This window comes from Phasianus colchicus, chromosome 25 (assembly GCF_987193195.1).
Source record: "Phasianus colchicus chromosome 25, bPhaCol1.hap1.1, whole genome shotgun sequence".
NCBI lineage: Eukaryota > Metazoa > Chordata > Aves > Galliformes > Phasianidae > Phasianus > Phasianus colchicus.
In genome coordinates this window covers 5,524,423-5,538,143 of record NC_143460.1, presented here as the reverse complement: position 1 = coordinate 5,538,143, position 13,721 = coordinate 5,524,423, and the positions used below count along the sequence as shown (strand labels likewise).

Genomic DNA, 13,721 nt, shown 5'->3' with positions numbered 1-13,721 from the left:
GCCACGCTGAGCCGCTGCACGCGAGCCCGGAGGGGCCGGTGCTGCCGCAGCGCCCGCGCCCGTCCCGCACCGGTCCCGCACCGCACCGCACCGCACCGCACTCCGCCGCAGCGCACGGTAAGTTCGCGCAGCCGAAGTTTCTCTCCGGCGCTCCCCGGGTGCCGCAGCGGTGCGGGTTCTGCGGGACGGGGCTGTCCGCTCCCCCGGTGATCCGTCCCCGGTGTGTGCGGGTGGCAGCGCCGTTTCCCGGTGTCGGTGCGGGGCTGGTGCGGGATCCCGGGGACACGAGGAGACTGCGGGCTCTGGGCGCTGCCCGGTGCCAGGGGCTGTGCCAGGGGCTGCCCATAGAGCGATGCTCCCTCGGTTCCTCCGTCTGCGGGAGTGACGGCTGCGGGATCCCCCCCGGGATGAGAGAACCACCCCGCCCCCGGATGTGGGAACCCCCCCGGGATGCGGGACGCCCCCCGGGTTTCAGGGCGCCCCGGACCACCGGCGACTCTCAGCCCCGCACCCACGCACGTTCGGGGCCGGGAGTGCCCTTGGAATCCCGGCGCTGAGAGATGGCCGGGGGTTCCCCATCCCCGCAGCTGCAGCCACGGTGCGGTGCGGTGCGGGTAAACGGCGGCAGCACCGCGGCTCCGGACCGGCAGCTCCCGGGGCTCTCCGCCGCGTCCTGGACCGCGGCCAACTCTGCCGGTCCGTTCGCGGGGCTGCAGCATCCTCCGCGCTCCTCCTGGATGCGGGGTGCGGCGGTGGGGCGGTGCGGAGCGGCAGCGTTGGGCTACCCGGGGCTGTGTGCCCGCATCCCGCCCGCAGCCTACTTTCAGAGGAGCGGCAGCGATCCCCTAAGAGCTCTGCCAATTGCATAGGGGAAAGGCAGCTGGACAAGGTGACTGTGTCACACGTTGCTCGGTGGTCCCCAACTGCACCCCGAGCTTTGGAACCTCCGTGTGTGTATCCCTGCCCTGTGTGCGCCTTTGGTGCAGCAATGGGATGTCACCCACCCTGGGACCTCAACCACCCTGGTATGACACCCTCCCTATGATGACACCCACCCTGGGATGTCACCACTGCAGGTTGCCCAGGGGCTCCCCACCCGCCCCTCTGCAGCAGCAAAACTTCTACCTGATGGTGCACTCAGGTGCTGCTGCAGATTTTCCGCTCTGTGTGCGCTGTATGGGAGCTCAACGACCGGCAGGCGTCGTCTCCTGCCTGCTGCATTGTTCCTCGCTAGCGCAGCGCCTCGGCCACGCTGCCGTGGGCTGCTGGAGCCCTGCGGGATGCCCGGGGCTCTCACCTCACCGTGGGGGTCAGTGCTCATGGCTGGAGGCTGCTGCAGAGAAGCAGAGCGGCTTTGCTGGTTTGTGGCGCAGGGTGAGCGTGGGTTGCTGTGAGAGGTGATGCACCCAAGGTCATTGAGCAGTGGGACATGAGCCACACTGCTCAGGAATGGCACGAACCCATCGGGCACCCCAACAGCCCCACGTTCCTCTGAGAGCGATGCTCTGCCAGCTTCTTGCAGGTGGTGAAGCACAGGGATGGATCTGACCTTGTTCCCAGTCACCTGCACATCTCCAGCCCCTGCACTGGGCAGTGGGATCCCCTTACTGGGATCTCCTGGACCCCATCCCTTGTAGGAGTGCATTTCTCCCCCCACATTACCCCAGCAATATCATTGTGCCAATGTCCCCCACACCGCACCGGTCGGGCAGCCCTGGCTCTGCGCCCTCCGCCCGATGCCACGGCGGGAGGGGGACAGGAAAACACAGACAGCCCCCCAGCCCCCCAGCAGCTCATTGGGTGCTGCAGAGCTCACTCTCGGGGGAGCAGCTCCCTGCTGCCGGAGCCCATGGGATGCTGATGGAGGGGCACCGAAGCGCAGGGGGCTCCTGCAGGGCGGCAGCGGGTGCTGCTCTCTGCTCACGGTGCTGCTGGCAAAGGCCCAGCTCCCGGCGCCAGATGACTGCGGTTCCTAATTATTGCTTGAGTTTCTGCTCCTCCTGGCTGCGCAGGGAGGTGGGGTGTCCTCGAGCAAGATCAGTACCCAAAGCAAATAGATGGGACCGAGTGCCCGCTGCTTCCCAACCCTGGTGTTGTTTTCTTTTCCCCTTAACCCCAGTGGCAGAGCTCAGTGCTGTCCTGCCGTGCTCTGCGTGTCCCCACACCCGGAGCTCTGAGCAGTGGAGGCTGTCTGTGTGCTTTGCCCTTGGCTGCAGATGGCTCTGCCCGCTGGGGTGGGAGCCCCTCTGCTCCCCCCTCATCCCCACCCTGGGTTCAGCTCCCACAGGAGCCCATATTCCCCAAAGTGTTCTTTGATTATTAGCCCTAATAATTGTGTTATCGCATCGGCTGAAATGTTTCAGATGCCAAAGCTAATTTTGCTCTTCATGCCTTCCTTCATTGGTAATGGGATTTTGATAACATCGCACGTCCAGAGGTATTGGATCAACTCAGCATAATTCCCCCATTTATTAATTAAACCGTAAATTAGGCAGTGTGTGGCTGGAATCTAAGATGCCCTGCACTGGTGCCACCCACTGCCTGCACTCACCCACCCATCCCGACCAGCCCCAGAACATGGGATGTGATCCCCCCAGATGCCGGCTGCTTGGGGCATCGCTGCCATATGGGGTCTGCCCACTGGTCTGGGCAGGGGCCGTCCCTGCCCTTATGGGGTGCTTCTATGGGATGTGCCCATGCTGCAGCCCCCATGCTGGGGTTGCTCTGTGCTGTGTTGAATTGCTGTGATGTGTCCCTTCGTGTGGCCGTCCTGCACTCTGCACCAAACCAGCACTGCTGAATGCGGGCAGTGCTGCATCCACAGCCCTGCACAAAAGGGGCTCCTGGCTTTGCGGTGTTCTGCACAGCACACATCTTAAGGAAAGCTTGTGGGTTCTGCTTAAAGGCATCGTTTTAGGTGTTCCTTGCTCCTCTGCTCCTCTTCAAAGAGTGCAGCAGAGCAGGGCTCTGGGCTGGTGCATTGCTGGGAGGGAGCGACTGCTGCTGGCAGGAGGTGCAGGAGGTGCAGTCCTGGTGCCGTGCTCAGGGATATCCATCCCATAGAGAGCTGGAGGTGGTGCATGGCCGTCCCATTGCTGAGGGATGTGGTCAGCCCTGGTGCCAAGGGGTGGGTGTGCGGACACTGCAGGGTCTGCAGGAGCCATTCTGGTGGTTGGAAAAATGGCAGCATCTGAGTTGAGTTCAGTGCATGGTGGCACTTTGGGGATGTGGGCTGTGACCAAAGATGGCTGGGGCAGGAGACCTCATACCACAGAAAACCTCGTTTGCTTCTGCTGCTCCTCCAGGATGTGTGATGTGTGTCCCAAATCCCTGGGAGCATTGCAGGGCTGCAGCATGGGCTGCAGAGAGCCTGGAGCTGCATGGCTGCCCGGCGGCTTTCATCCATCTGCACAGCCAGACAGATCTGGGGGATTCAGATCCTGGGAGCAGGCGAGGTGGGCAGGGGCTGCCAGCACTGTGCCATCACTCTCCTTCCTCCAAACCAAAATCGATGCGGCTCAACTCCGTGCTCCTGGCTCAGCTCCTGGCTCTGCCCCAGGAGCCTTTGTCTGCCTACTCCTCCTATTGATCGGGAGACGCCGCAGCTCCATGGCACGGCACGGAGCGTCCCGGCGTGGGCAGAGCAGCACCAACACGACCTCACTGCGCCTTCGTGGTGCCAACCTGGTGCGCAGCCGGCTGCTTGGGATGGCTCTGCCCCAGCGCCTTCTGTTGCCCTATTTAGCACAGCCAGCATGGCTGGGATGGGCAGCGCCTGTCAGCAGTTTGGGGAGGGTTGGTGTTGGTTTGGGGAGGGTTGGTGGTGGTTTGGGGAGGGTTGGTGGTGGTTTGGGGAGGGTTGGTGTTGGTTAGCAGCTCTCCGTGGTGTCACTGCGTGGGGGCTGAGGGCACTGCAACAACGCATGAGCCAAAACTCTGCAGTACAGGGCTGTGTCTGTGCTGCTGCACCAGGAGGGCTGCTCCCAGCGCCCCATGGCCTCTGCAGGTGCCTCGGAGCCAGCTCTGCTTTGCTTCCCTGCTAATTAGCCATGGAGCTGCCTTCTGTGGAGTCTCCAAAGCGCTGAGGAGCCAAATGCTTTAAGAGGGCAGGAGAAAAGCAGCTGCTGTGCATTCACTGATGGCACTGCAGGGAGTGCTGTTTGGAGCCCACACTGTGTCCCACTGGGCAGGGGACAGCTGGGACAGCTGAGCCCTGCAGGAACCCTGAGAAAAGCCCTGGGATGGCAGATGCACCACGCACAGCTTGGAGCTGCCTGCTTTGGAACTGTGCACTCACCACTTGTTTTTCACCCCCCTGTGTACTTTGTGGATCCCATCCCCACAGCACTCCCCTTCCCTCAGGCTCAGTGTGGGCTGGGGATGTGGGTTGTGATCTTCATCCCCCAGCTCCATGCATCCATCGACCTTCAGCTGTTCCAGCTGTGTGTGCTGCACTGACGGGCGCTGGGCAGAGGGAGCAGCGCGTTCCGGCTGGGGAACGTCCTGAGCCATTAATCTGGTGGCCAAGTGATGGATGGAGGCTACCTTTAAGACTGTATTTAACTGCTCTGCATCTCCAGGCTCTGCTTTCAATAGCACAGAGGCTGTGATGGAGGAGCAGGTCCTTGCTCAAAGCAGCACCTCCAGCACAGCCGCTCCCTGCGTGGGTTTGTGCCGCATCTCGGCTGGGATCGGTGCTGGGAGCCCCAGCAGAGCCCTCTGCAGCTCACGCTGTTTCCCCCCTCTCGGCACTACTTGTTTGCACTGTGCCTCAGTTTCCCTCTGTGGGATGTGCAGTCTGGTTGGACCCCATCTTTGGGTCACCCCGGGACAAGGCAGAACCACCGCGTGAACCTGAGCACGGCGAATCGCAGCTCCTGCAGCCGGCCATCCAGGTGTGCCGCCACTAATTGCTGCCTCAGCTCCATTAATCATGATTAGCTGCTGTTTTCTGCCCTTCCGCATGTCCCCACACCTCTGTCTGGTTCTGGTCCTTGTGGTCCCGGGCAGCCCCCACTTCTTGCCCATGCACCCTGCTTTGCCCTGGGAAGCTGTGACAGGGACGGCTGCAGCCCCATCCCTCTTCTGGTCCATATATCCCCATCCCTTCCCCTCCATGCCAAGGGCAGTGGGGACTGTGGTGCTGCTGTGCACGGGGAAAGCTCCGGTCCCCTTTTCTTCTTGTGGAGGCTCTGTGGGTTGAAGCTTTGCATGGGAATGGGAGCGATGAAGGGATCAGTGGAGGGATTTCCCTGAGCCCAAACTGCAGCTGGATGCAGGACTGTACTTCCCCAGTGTCGGCATGGAGGAATCCCAGGGGGATCTCCATGGGGGTTTGCAGGGTGAGGGTGAGAGCCCTGCGGTGCTGCTGGTGCTGTACCCCCATCTGCTCTCGGGCCAAGGGCAAGGGGAGATGGGTGTGAATGGAATGCAGAGGGGACACAGCAGCAGGGGGGTAGGGGAGCTGCTCCCCCCCCCAACAGCTTTCCTTCGAATGGACAGAAAACAGAAAGAAAAAAATGTGCAAGAGAAAAAAAAAAAACCAACAAGCAACACACAGACCTGAGCCCTGCAGCGCTGCATTGCAGTGCCTTTGCTGCACCTGCACTGCACTGCACTGCATGGGGAGGGGACACTGTGGGGTGGTGGCAGAGGGGGGACGTGGGGATGCCCGGGGCTCACGGTGTGAAAAGGCAATACCAAAAATGATGGAAAATGTCATCCTTAGGGCTGTGCAGGGTCCCCCTCGGTGGGGCTGTGGGGCAGCCCCCCCCCACCTTGTGCCTCAGTTTCCCACCAGCATCGGTGGGAGCAATTAGTGCTGCTAATTAGTGACCCTGCTTAGAGGGTGCTGGGATGCAGAAGGAGCCCCACAGCTCCGGCCCTGCGCCTCTGCAGCCACTTTGTCCTTAAGTAAATAAGAGTGACGTAGGCAAGAAGGTACAAAGCAGAGAAGTGCAAAAAATAATGCTGTGCACCAACCCCTCCAAGCAGGGTGTGCACACACGTGTGCAAGAATGACCTGCAAACAGCCATGCATACACATGCACTTACATGCAGAGCATGTTCCCACACAGGCTTGCATGCTCATACGCAGGCTGCAGCGCTGCCATGTGCACACAGATGTGAGTGCCATGCACACCCATGTGCAAGAACAACCAGCAGAGCTGCATACATGCATAACATTTGCACCCCAAAATGGCCATGGGCAGATGTGCACACAAGGTCACACACCTGTGCAGGAACACACGCACAGCCCTGTGTGCACACGAGCACCTCGGTGCATGCAGACCTGCTTGCACATCCTTGCACACTGCACAAGGATTTACACCGCACTGTGCACAGCCATACTCCTTGACATTGCACACACACGTGCACACAGGTGCAGGCTGCCTCCTCCTCCTCCTCCCACTTCACTGCACTTCCTTGCACTGCGCTGCAACCCATGGTTGTGGCATTGCAAGAAGGAAGGACAGACAGACGGATGGGTGGCACTGATGGTGGCACTGATGGGTGCAGTGAGGGAAGGGCTGCTCGCCCCCAGATCCTCACCTCTCTGACATGGTTTCTGTGGTTCCCATAACAGATGGGCAGAAATGTGCTCATCAGCAGTTTGGAGGAAAGTCATCCCGTAGAGAGCAGAGCGGGGCTGCTGCTGCTGTGGGACCTCTGAGGGGGAGGAAGGGTTTGGGGCTGAGTGGGAGCTCCTGAGCTGGGCATGTCCTGGTGCAGCTCCAAGGGGTGGAGGGGGGGGGGGTTGCAGGAGGTGCTCAGAGCCTCAGGCAGGGTTTGGTGGAAGCAGGGCTCATTGCAGGCATTGCTCAGTGCTGCAGGCATTGCTCAGAGCTGCAGGCATTGCTCAGAGCTGCAGGCAGGGATTGCAGCAGACATTGCTCACTGCAGGCATTGCTCCAAGCTGCAGGCAGGGCTGGTGCCAGCCCCACTCAGCACTCAGGGCTGGTGAGCACCTCCTCCTGCAGTCCTGGGCTTTAAGTTTCCCAAAACAGCACCAGTAGCCTGAAAACTTTGGCCCTGCCTTTGGGTTCTGTAGTTCCTCAATAGAGAAGCATTCGGGTGGTGGTGAAGCAGTGACCTTGGCACTGACTGCAGCAGGGATGGAAGTGATGAGTTTGGGCTGTTTTGGTGCTTTCTGAGGTGCTGCCTCAGTTGGGATGGGTGGGATAAAGCCCCCTGCCCACTTCTCTATGCCAGGGTTATGGAGGCCACATGGGTCGGGTCCTGGTGCCCTTCACATTGCTTTTGCTGCAGGAGTGCCACATCTGCACCCCTTGGGCTGGGTGTCCCCATTCTTGGGGGCTGCTCTGGAGCCTGAAGGGCTGGGAGGTGACAGGAGCAGCTGGGACACGGTGCTGAGCTGGAATGGGAACTTTAGGCTGGGAGCATCGGGGAGGAACTCATGGCTGGGGCTGTGGGATGTCACCTTCATTTGCAGCTCTGCGTGCTGTGATGCAATCAGGGACCAGTGGAACAGCCCCACCACAGGGCCCATATGGTGCCACTGAGTCCATCAATGGGACATCTCCAGTGGGAGAGGGCACAGGGATGCGTGGGTCATCTCAACCCCATTTGTGCTGGAAGTGCCTCTATGGCCCCACTGGATGGCACCATCATCTGGAGCTCCTGCAGAGAGCTTGTAGGGGCTCTGAAGGTGTAAAGGGCCAGGAAACATGGCTGCTCAGGGTCACAGGGACCTGTGCTGTGTTGCAGGGTTCCCCAGTCCCACCATGACATTCAAGCAAGCATCCATGATGGCCCCAGAGGCCACAGCCACCACGATGCCCATGGCCACCATGGAGAACTCCACCGAGGCCACGGGGCCGGGAGAGAGCAAGGAGGACATGTTTGCCAAGCTGAGGGAGAAGTTCATGAATGAGCTCAACAAGATCCCTCGTGAGTGGCTGCCCCTCCTCCTGGGACCCCTTCCCCACATCTCTGCAGGGTGTGGGGTGGTGGGGCCAGATGGCGCTGAACTGTTGTCCCTGCAGTGCCGCCATGGGCCCTCATCGCCATCGCGGTGGTTGCTGGCCTCCTCCTCCTCACCTGCTGCTTCTGCATCTGCAAGAAATGCTGCTGCAAGAAGAAGAAGAACAAGAAGGAGAAGGGCAAAGGCATGAAGAATGCCATGAACATGAAGGACATGAAGTCGGGCAACCAGGTGACATCCTTCGGGGTGCTCCAAGGCTCTGCTGGTTTGGTGACTCCAGGGTTTGGGGATCTCCAGGTGGATGGTGCTGTGCAGGGCAGAGCTGGACCATCTCCCCGTTATGGGGGCCAGGAGGGGACGGGGGAAGGGGGGCTTCATGGGACCAGTGGGCATGGGGCGTGATGCTGCAGTGCATATCCCCACCTGTATGCTGCAGCAAGGGGGTTCCTTTGTGATTCCCAACTACTGAGGGATGCTGTGTCCCAGGGGATCAATGGGGCCATACAAACCCCCAGCTCCCTGCCTTGCCCTGGGTCCCTCCCCAGTGCTGTCCATAACATCACTCTTTTCCCTTGTGCCGCTCTCCCTGGGTGCTGCTCTGGCTACCAGGACGATGATGATGCAGAGACAGGACTGACAGAGGGGGAAGGTGAAGAAGAAGAGAAGGAGCCAGAGAACTTGGGCAAGCTGCAGTTCTCGCTGGATTATGATTTCCAGGCAAACCAGGTGCTGGAAGGGCTGGGATTTACCCAGGGGGTGCATCTGGGGAGGAAAAGTCTCCCATCTGGGGCTGGGAGTTGTGCTGAAGGCACTCTGTCCCCTCCAGTTGACTGTGGGGATCCTCCAAGCGGCTGAACTGCCGGCTTTGGACATGGGTGGCACCTCAGACCCCTACGTCAAGGTGTTCCTGCTCCCTGACAAGAAGAAGAAGTATGAGACAAAGGTGCAGAAGAAGACACTCAACCCTGCCTTCAACGAGACCTTCACCTTCAAGGTGAGGACCTTGTCTGTCCCCCAGCCTCATCCTGACCCCACAGCTGGGCCTCGCTGGGTGCTGAAGGCTCCTTGGGGCTCATTGCCAGCTGGTGGCTCTTCCCTGTGCAGGTCCCTTACCAAGAGTTGGGTGGGAAGACATTGGTGATGGCCATCTATGACTTCGATCGCTTCTCCAAGCACGACATCATTGGTGAGGTGAAGGTGCCCATGAACACGGTGGATCTGGGCCAACCCATTGAGGAGTGGCGGGACCTGCAGAGCGGTGAGAAGGAGGAGGTGAGAGCTGAGACATGGAAAATGGCCCCACGGCACTCGGGATGGACCCATCTCAGTGCTGTGAGCTGGGTCTGACCCAGTTCCTCCTTTTTGCCAATGCTCTGCTCGGCAGCCAGAGAAGCTTGGAGACATCTGCATCTCCCTCCGGTATGTGCCCACGGCTGGCAAGCTCACTGTCTGCATCCTGGAGGCCAAGAACCTGAAGAAGATGGATGTTGGGGGCCTCTCAGGTGGGTGCTGCTCAGGGGCTTCATCCTGCTGACCCATCCCAGTGCTCTCACTGTCCTTTGTTGGAGGCAGCCTGAAGCCGGGCTGTAGGGAAGATGAGCCCCCTGCCCCCTGGGAAGGGTAGAGTTTGGTGCTCAGTGCATGACAAGGTTTGGTTTCATTGCCGACATCTCCTGCTCCATCAGTGGGGCACCTGCTGGTCCCAGCCCTCCTGCAAGGAGAACCACAGCAGGCAGGGCAGCTCCATCCCTTGCCCAGCGACTCCCTAAATAGGAAATATGTTGGCTTTGGCTTCCATCCACAAACCTCCGAACTCCTCACCTCACAGTGCCCTCATCTTGGGCTGAGATCTGCCCCAGGGTGTCCCATGGGTGTCCCAGCCCTGCTTGATGCACCCCCTCCCCCCAGATCCCTATGTGAAGATCCACCTGCTGCAGAACGGGAAGAGGTTGAAGAAGAAGAAGACCACAGTTAAGAAGAAGACCTTAAACCCTTACTTCAACGAATCCTTCAGCTTCGAGATCCCCTTTGAGCAGATACAGGTTGGTGTGCTGACATCCCTGGGGACGTGGGAGGGGGGAAGTGAAGGACGTCCCAGCAGCCTGAGGCCTCCTGCTGAGCTCCTGGTCCAGCTGGAACCCAATCCCTGAGACTGGTCTGGAGGTGCACCTTCAAACCCAGCTCATGGCAGGGCTGGGGCTTTCATAGAATCATCCAATCATTAAGGTTGGAGAAGACCTCAAAGTTCATCAAGTCCAACTGCACCCCATCCCCACCGTGCCCATTAACCACGTCCCTCAGTGCCACATCTACCTTCCTCTGCTCCTGGGCTCACCCCAGTGCAGAAAGGGTGGCCACGTGAGGATGAGCGGAGTCCCCACTCTGACCCTCCGTGGAATGGAGTGGTGGGAGGATGGAGGGGACTTTGCCCCAAAAGTGGCCACTGTGGGGCTCAGCCCTGTGGGATCCCTGGGGCTCTGCCTTTCTGCCCCTCTAACGACAGCTTCCTCCTGCAGAAAGTGCAGGTGGTCATCACGGTGCTGGACTATGACAAGCTGGGCAAGAACGAAGCCATCGGCAAGATCTTCACAGGCTTCAACTCCACGGGCACGGAGCTGCGGCACTGGTCTGACATGCTGGCCAACCCGCGGCGGCCCATCGCCCAGTGGCACTCACTGAAGCCAGAGGAAGAAGTGGATGCAGCTCTCGGGAAGAACAAATAGAAGACCTGCAGCCGGCGCGGCGGACATTCAAAGCGACCCAGAGCTACCGATACCTCAGTTACGCAACCTTTGGTTTGGTTCTTTTTTTGTTGTCGTTGTTCTGTTTTAAGCTGAAATACCCTTTGACAGCTGTGGAAGGGTTTCCAGACAGTCCCAATAGCTTCCAGGGGAAGAGGTTAAAGACTCGGATGGTTCTTTTCATTCTCCAGCATCGCTCCCTCTGGCTGCATGCCCCATCCCCTTCACCCAGCATCCCTCCCCAGTGCTGTGTCACCGACCCACGGCCTCACCGCCTCCGTTCTGCCCATGGGGATCGCCGAGCATCGCTGCATGGAGGTGCACCGGAGCGGGATGACCACACTCACTGTGCTTGCTTGGGGCTCCAGCACCAGCGCGGACATCCATCACCTCTGTGGGAGACCCGGCTGCTTCCCCTCTCCTGCTGCGCCTCCCGTGGGGTGAGAATGAGATGCTGGGCTGCTCCAACTTTGGCTGCTGCTGGGGAGAGGTGTGCAGGGACGGCGGAGCTGTGCTGCAGGAGTTCAGGGGATGAAGGAAGAGCACATGGACGGAGTGCTTGGAGGAGATGCACCATGGGATGCAGTGTGGGCCACCACTGTGGTGTCAGCAGGGGCTGAGCCACACAGCTCTGCGTTTCCCACCGTGCTTGGAGCTGCTGTTTGCCTCCTGATGACACCGCGTAGAAACCCAGTGCTCCAGATGCTTCCCTGCGGCTGCTTCACATGGAGAGGTCTCTGAGTGCAGCAGGAGCTGCAGTGGGACCCATTGCCACCCCCTCGGCTGAGCCCCACTGTGGGCACCCAGCACAGCCCAGGTTGGGCTCTGGCAACTCTGGCCCTATGGCTGCATCCCACCATTGGGGGGCCGCATCCCCCCCCATTCCCCATGGGCTGCTGCTCCCCAGGAGCCAACTGCTGTCACACCCACCCTTCCCACTCCTGCTGGGTGGAATAAGCCATATTCCTGTTGCTGGCAGCAGCACTGGTTGGGTAAGAACTTCTCTGTATCCAAGCCCCTGAGCTGGGAAGCTGATGACCTTGTCCAGTTCAGCCTGGTCCTTACTGGGGCACAGTGTGTCCCCATGTCCCTGTGCAGCTCTCCCCAGCAGCTTTGTGCTTGCTGCTCTGCTTTGCTTTCCTGCACCCCAGGTCTTGTGGCAAAGGTCCTGGTGAGAGGAGCTCCTTGGAACGTCCTCAGCACGCAGAGTTTGGCACTGTTAGGCTATGAAAGAGACTGGCATTTGGGTGAGCAAGCTTGCAGCAGAGAAGCAGCTTCAGGGTGCAGTGGGGAAGCCCCAGGCACTGGGATGCTGCCGGGGGTCTACACCTGGTGTATTGATACCCAGGTATGATGTGCCAAAGCTGAGCTCCCCCTGGGGCCATTGGATGCTTCGGCACTGCCCTCCCCCACCCCAGCTGGAGGCAGGGAAGAGATGGGGAACTCGGCAGTGAGGGACAGTGGAGCTCTGGGGGTGCAGCCCCAGTGAGGGACACCTCCATCCTTGGCGTGGTTCGGGGTTCTGATAGCCACAGCCGTGGTGAGCTGGTGGGGAGCGCCCTGCCCTGAGCTGGGAGTGGGACTGGAGACCCCAGACTGCTGTCCCACCCCTGGGGTCCCTGTGCTGGGGCTGGGAGCAGTGGTTTCCTGGCTTTGATTCATTTCTTGTCCTGTGTCAGGGTGTGAGTACAGCCGTGTGCAGACCGTGTAGTGAAGGGAGGAGAAATCTCGGGGTGGCTTCAATGACTGGGAGTGTGGGGCAGCAGCAGGAATCCCTCAGCCCAGACCCAGAGCTCTGGCGTTCCATTGGAAGCAACAGAGGAGCACATGCTGCACACACACACACACACACACACACACATACACTGTGCCCACCCCCCGCTCCCTCTGTGCCCCACGCACCCCCCCGCCCGCTCCCCATCCCTGCTGCACTTTGCAATTTCCATTCGGACTCTTTATGCTTCGGGGTGGGGCGGGGGGTGGAACTCTGACTTTAATACATGATACGTCTTTCTTTATTTTTAATTTTAATAATAATAATAATAATGATAATTTAAAAAAAAAAAAAAAAAAAAAAGGGACAAACCACCAACCTACAAAAGCCATCTGTGCTGCCTCTGCCCCCCCAGCTGTGTGTAGGTATCTGTATGGAGACGTCCATCGCTGTAAAGCCACGAGCAGTGCATGAGCCCCGCAGCATGGCCCGGCCGTGCCCGAGCAGAGACAAAACTCATTGCCTGAGTGCTCCCTCTCCCCAACCCCCCCTTCCAAAAAGATGAAATAAAATAAAACAAAATCGTGCAAAAGAAGAAAATAGGCCAAGAAGCACCGCATGCCTGCAGCCCGCGGAGGGCGAGCGCTGCCAGCACGGCCGTGCCCTCCATGTGCGTCTCTCGTCCCCGTGTTCGTCGCGTTGCCCCATCGTGGCTTCGGTGTTCTGTGTCGCGTTGGTGCGTTTCACATCACTGCAACTTTAGAAGCCATATCAGACCGCAGCGCCCCGGGGGTCCCACGTGGCCGCCAACCCCGGCTGTGGGGCTCAGAGCTGCGGGGGGTGGGCGCTGAAACCAGGGATGTCCTGCAGTGACATCTGTGCTGTGTTGGAGATGGTGGTGGGAAGGTGTTGGGGAGCAGTTCTGGGGCTCTGCTGTGTCTGTTTGGGGGCTGCTCCCTCTTCCTCTTCCTCTTCCTCTTCCTCTTCCTCTTCCTCTTCCTCTTCCTCTTCCTCTTCCTCTTCCTCTTCCTCTTCCTCTTCCTCTTCCTCTTCCTCTTCCTCTTCCCCTTCCCCTTCCCCTTCCCCTTCCCCTTCCCCTTCCCCTTCCCCTTCCCCTTCCCCTTCCCCTTCCCCTTCCCCTTCCCCTTCCCCTTCCCCTTCCTATCCCCCTCCCTGTTCCTCTCCTCCTCCCCCTTCCCCTCCCCCTCCCCCTTCCCCTTCCCCTCCCCCTCTCCCTTCCTCTTCCTCTTTCCCTTCCCCTTCCCCTTCCCCTCCCCCTTCCCCTTTCCCTTTCCCTTCCCTTTCCCCCTCCCCTTCCTCT

The 13,721-nt window shown here is 59.8% G+C and overlaps 1 protein-coding gene across 1 annotated transcript; it reads left to right on the top strand.

Annotated features, from left to right (window-relative positions):
• SYT2 (synaptotagmin 2) lies at nucleotides 1–12,684 on the top strand. Its single transcript, XM_031608598.2, has 9 exons — nucleotides 1–117; nucleotides 7,729–7,911; nucleotides 8,007–8,176; nucleotides 8,555–8,671; nucleotides 8,772–8,939; nucleotides 9,050–9,217; nucleotides 9,330–9,447; nucleotides 9,854–9,987; nucleotides 10,462–12,684. The coding sequence occupies exons 2-9, from the start codon at nucleotides 7,746–7,748 to the stop codon at nucleotides 10,666–10,668; spliced, it is 1,248 nt and encodes a 415-aa protein (XP_031464458.1). The 5' UTR covers nucleotides 1–117; nucleotides 7,729–7,745; the 3' UTR covers nucleotides 10,669–12,684.
• Nucleotides 12,685–13,721: the final 1,037 nt, after the last annotated feature.

What these genes read in the sequence shown, in the direction of transcription:
- SYT2 (XM_031608598.2), top strand. Translation starts at nt 7,746, where the DNA reads ATGACATTCAAGCAAGCATCCATGATGGCCCCAGAGGCCACAGCCACC. An exon ending in ACATGAAGTCGGGCAACCAG is followed by an intron (nt 8,177 to 8,554) that starts GTGACATCCTTC and finishes TCTGGCTACCAG; the next exon opens with GACGATGATGATGCAGAGAC. An exon ending in ATGATTTCCAGGCAAACCAG is followed by an intron (nt 8,672 to 8,771) that starts GTGCTGGAAGGG and finishes TGTCCCCTCCAG; the next exon opens with TTGACTGTGGGGATCCTCCA.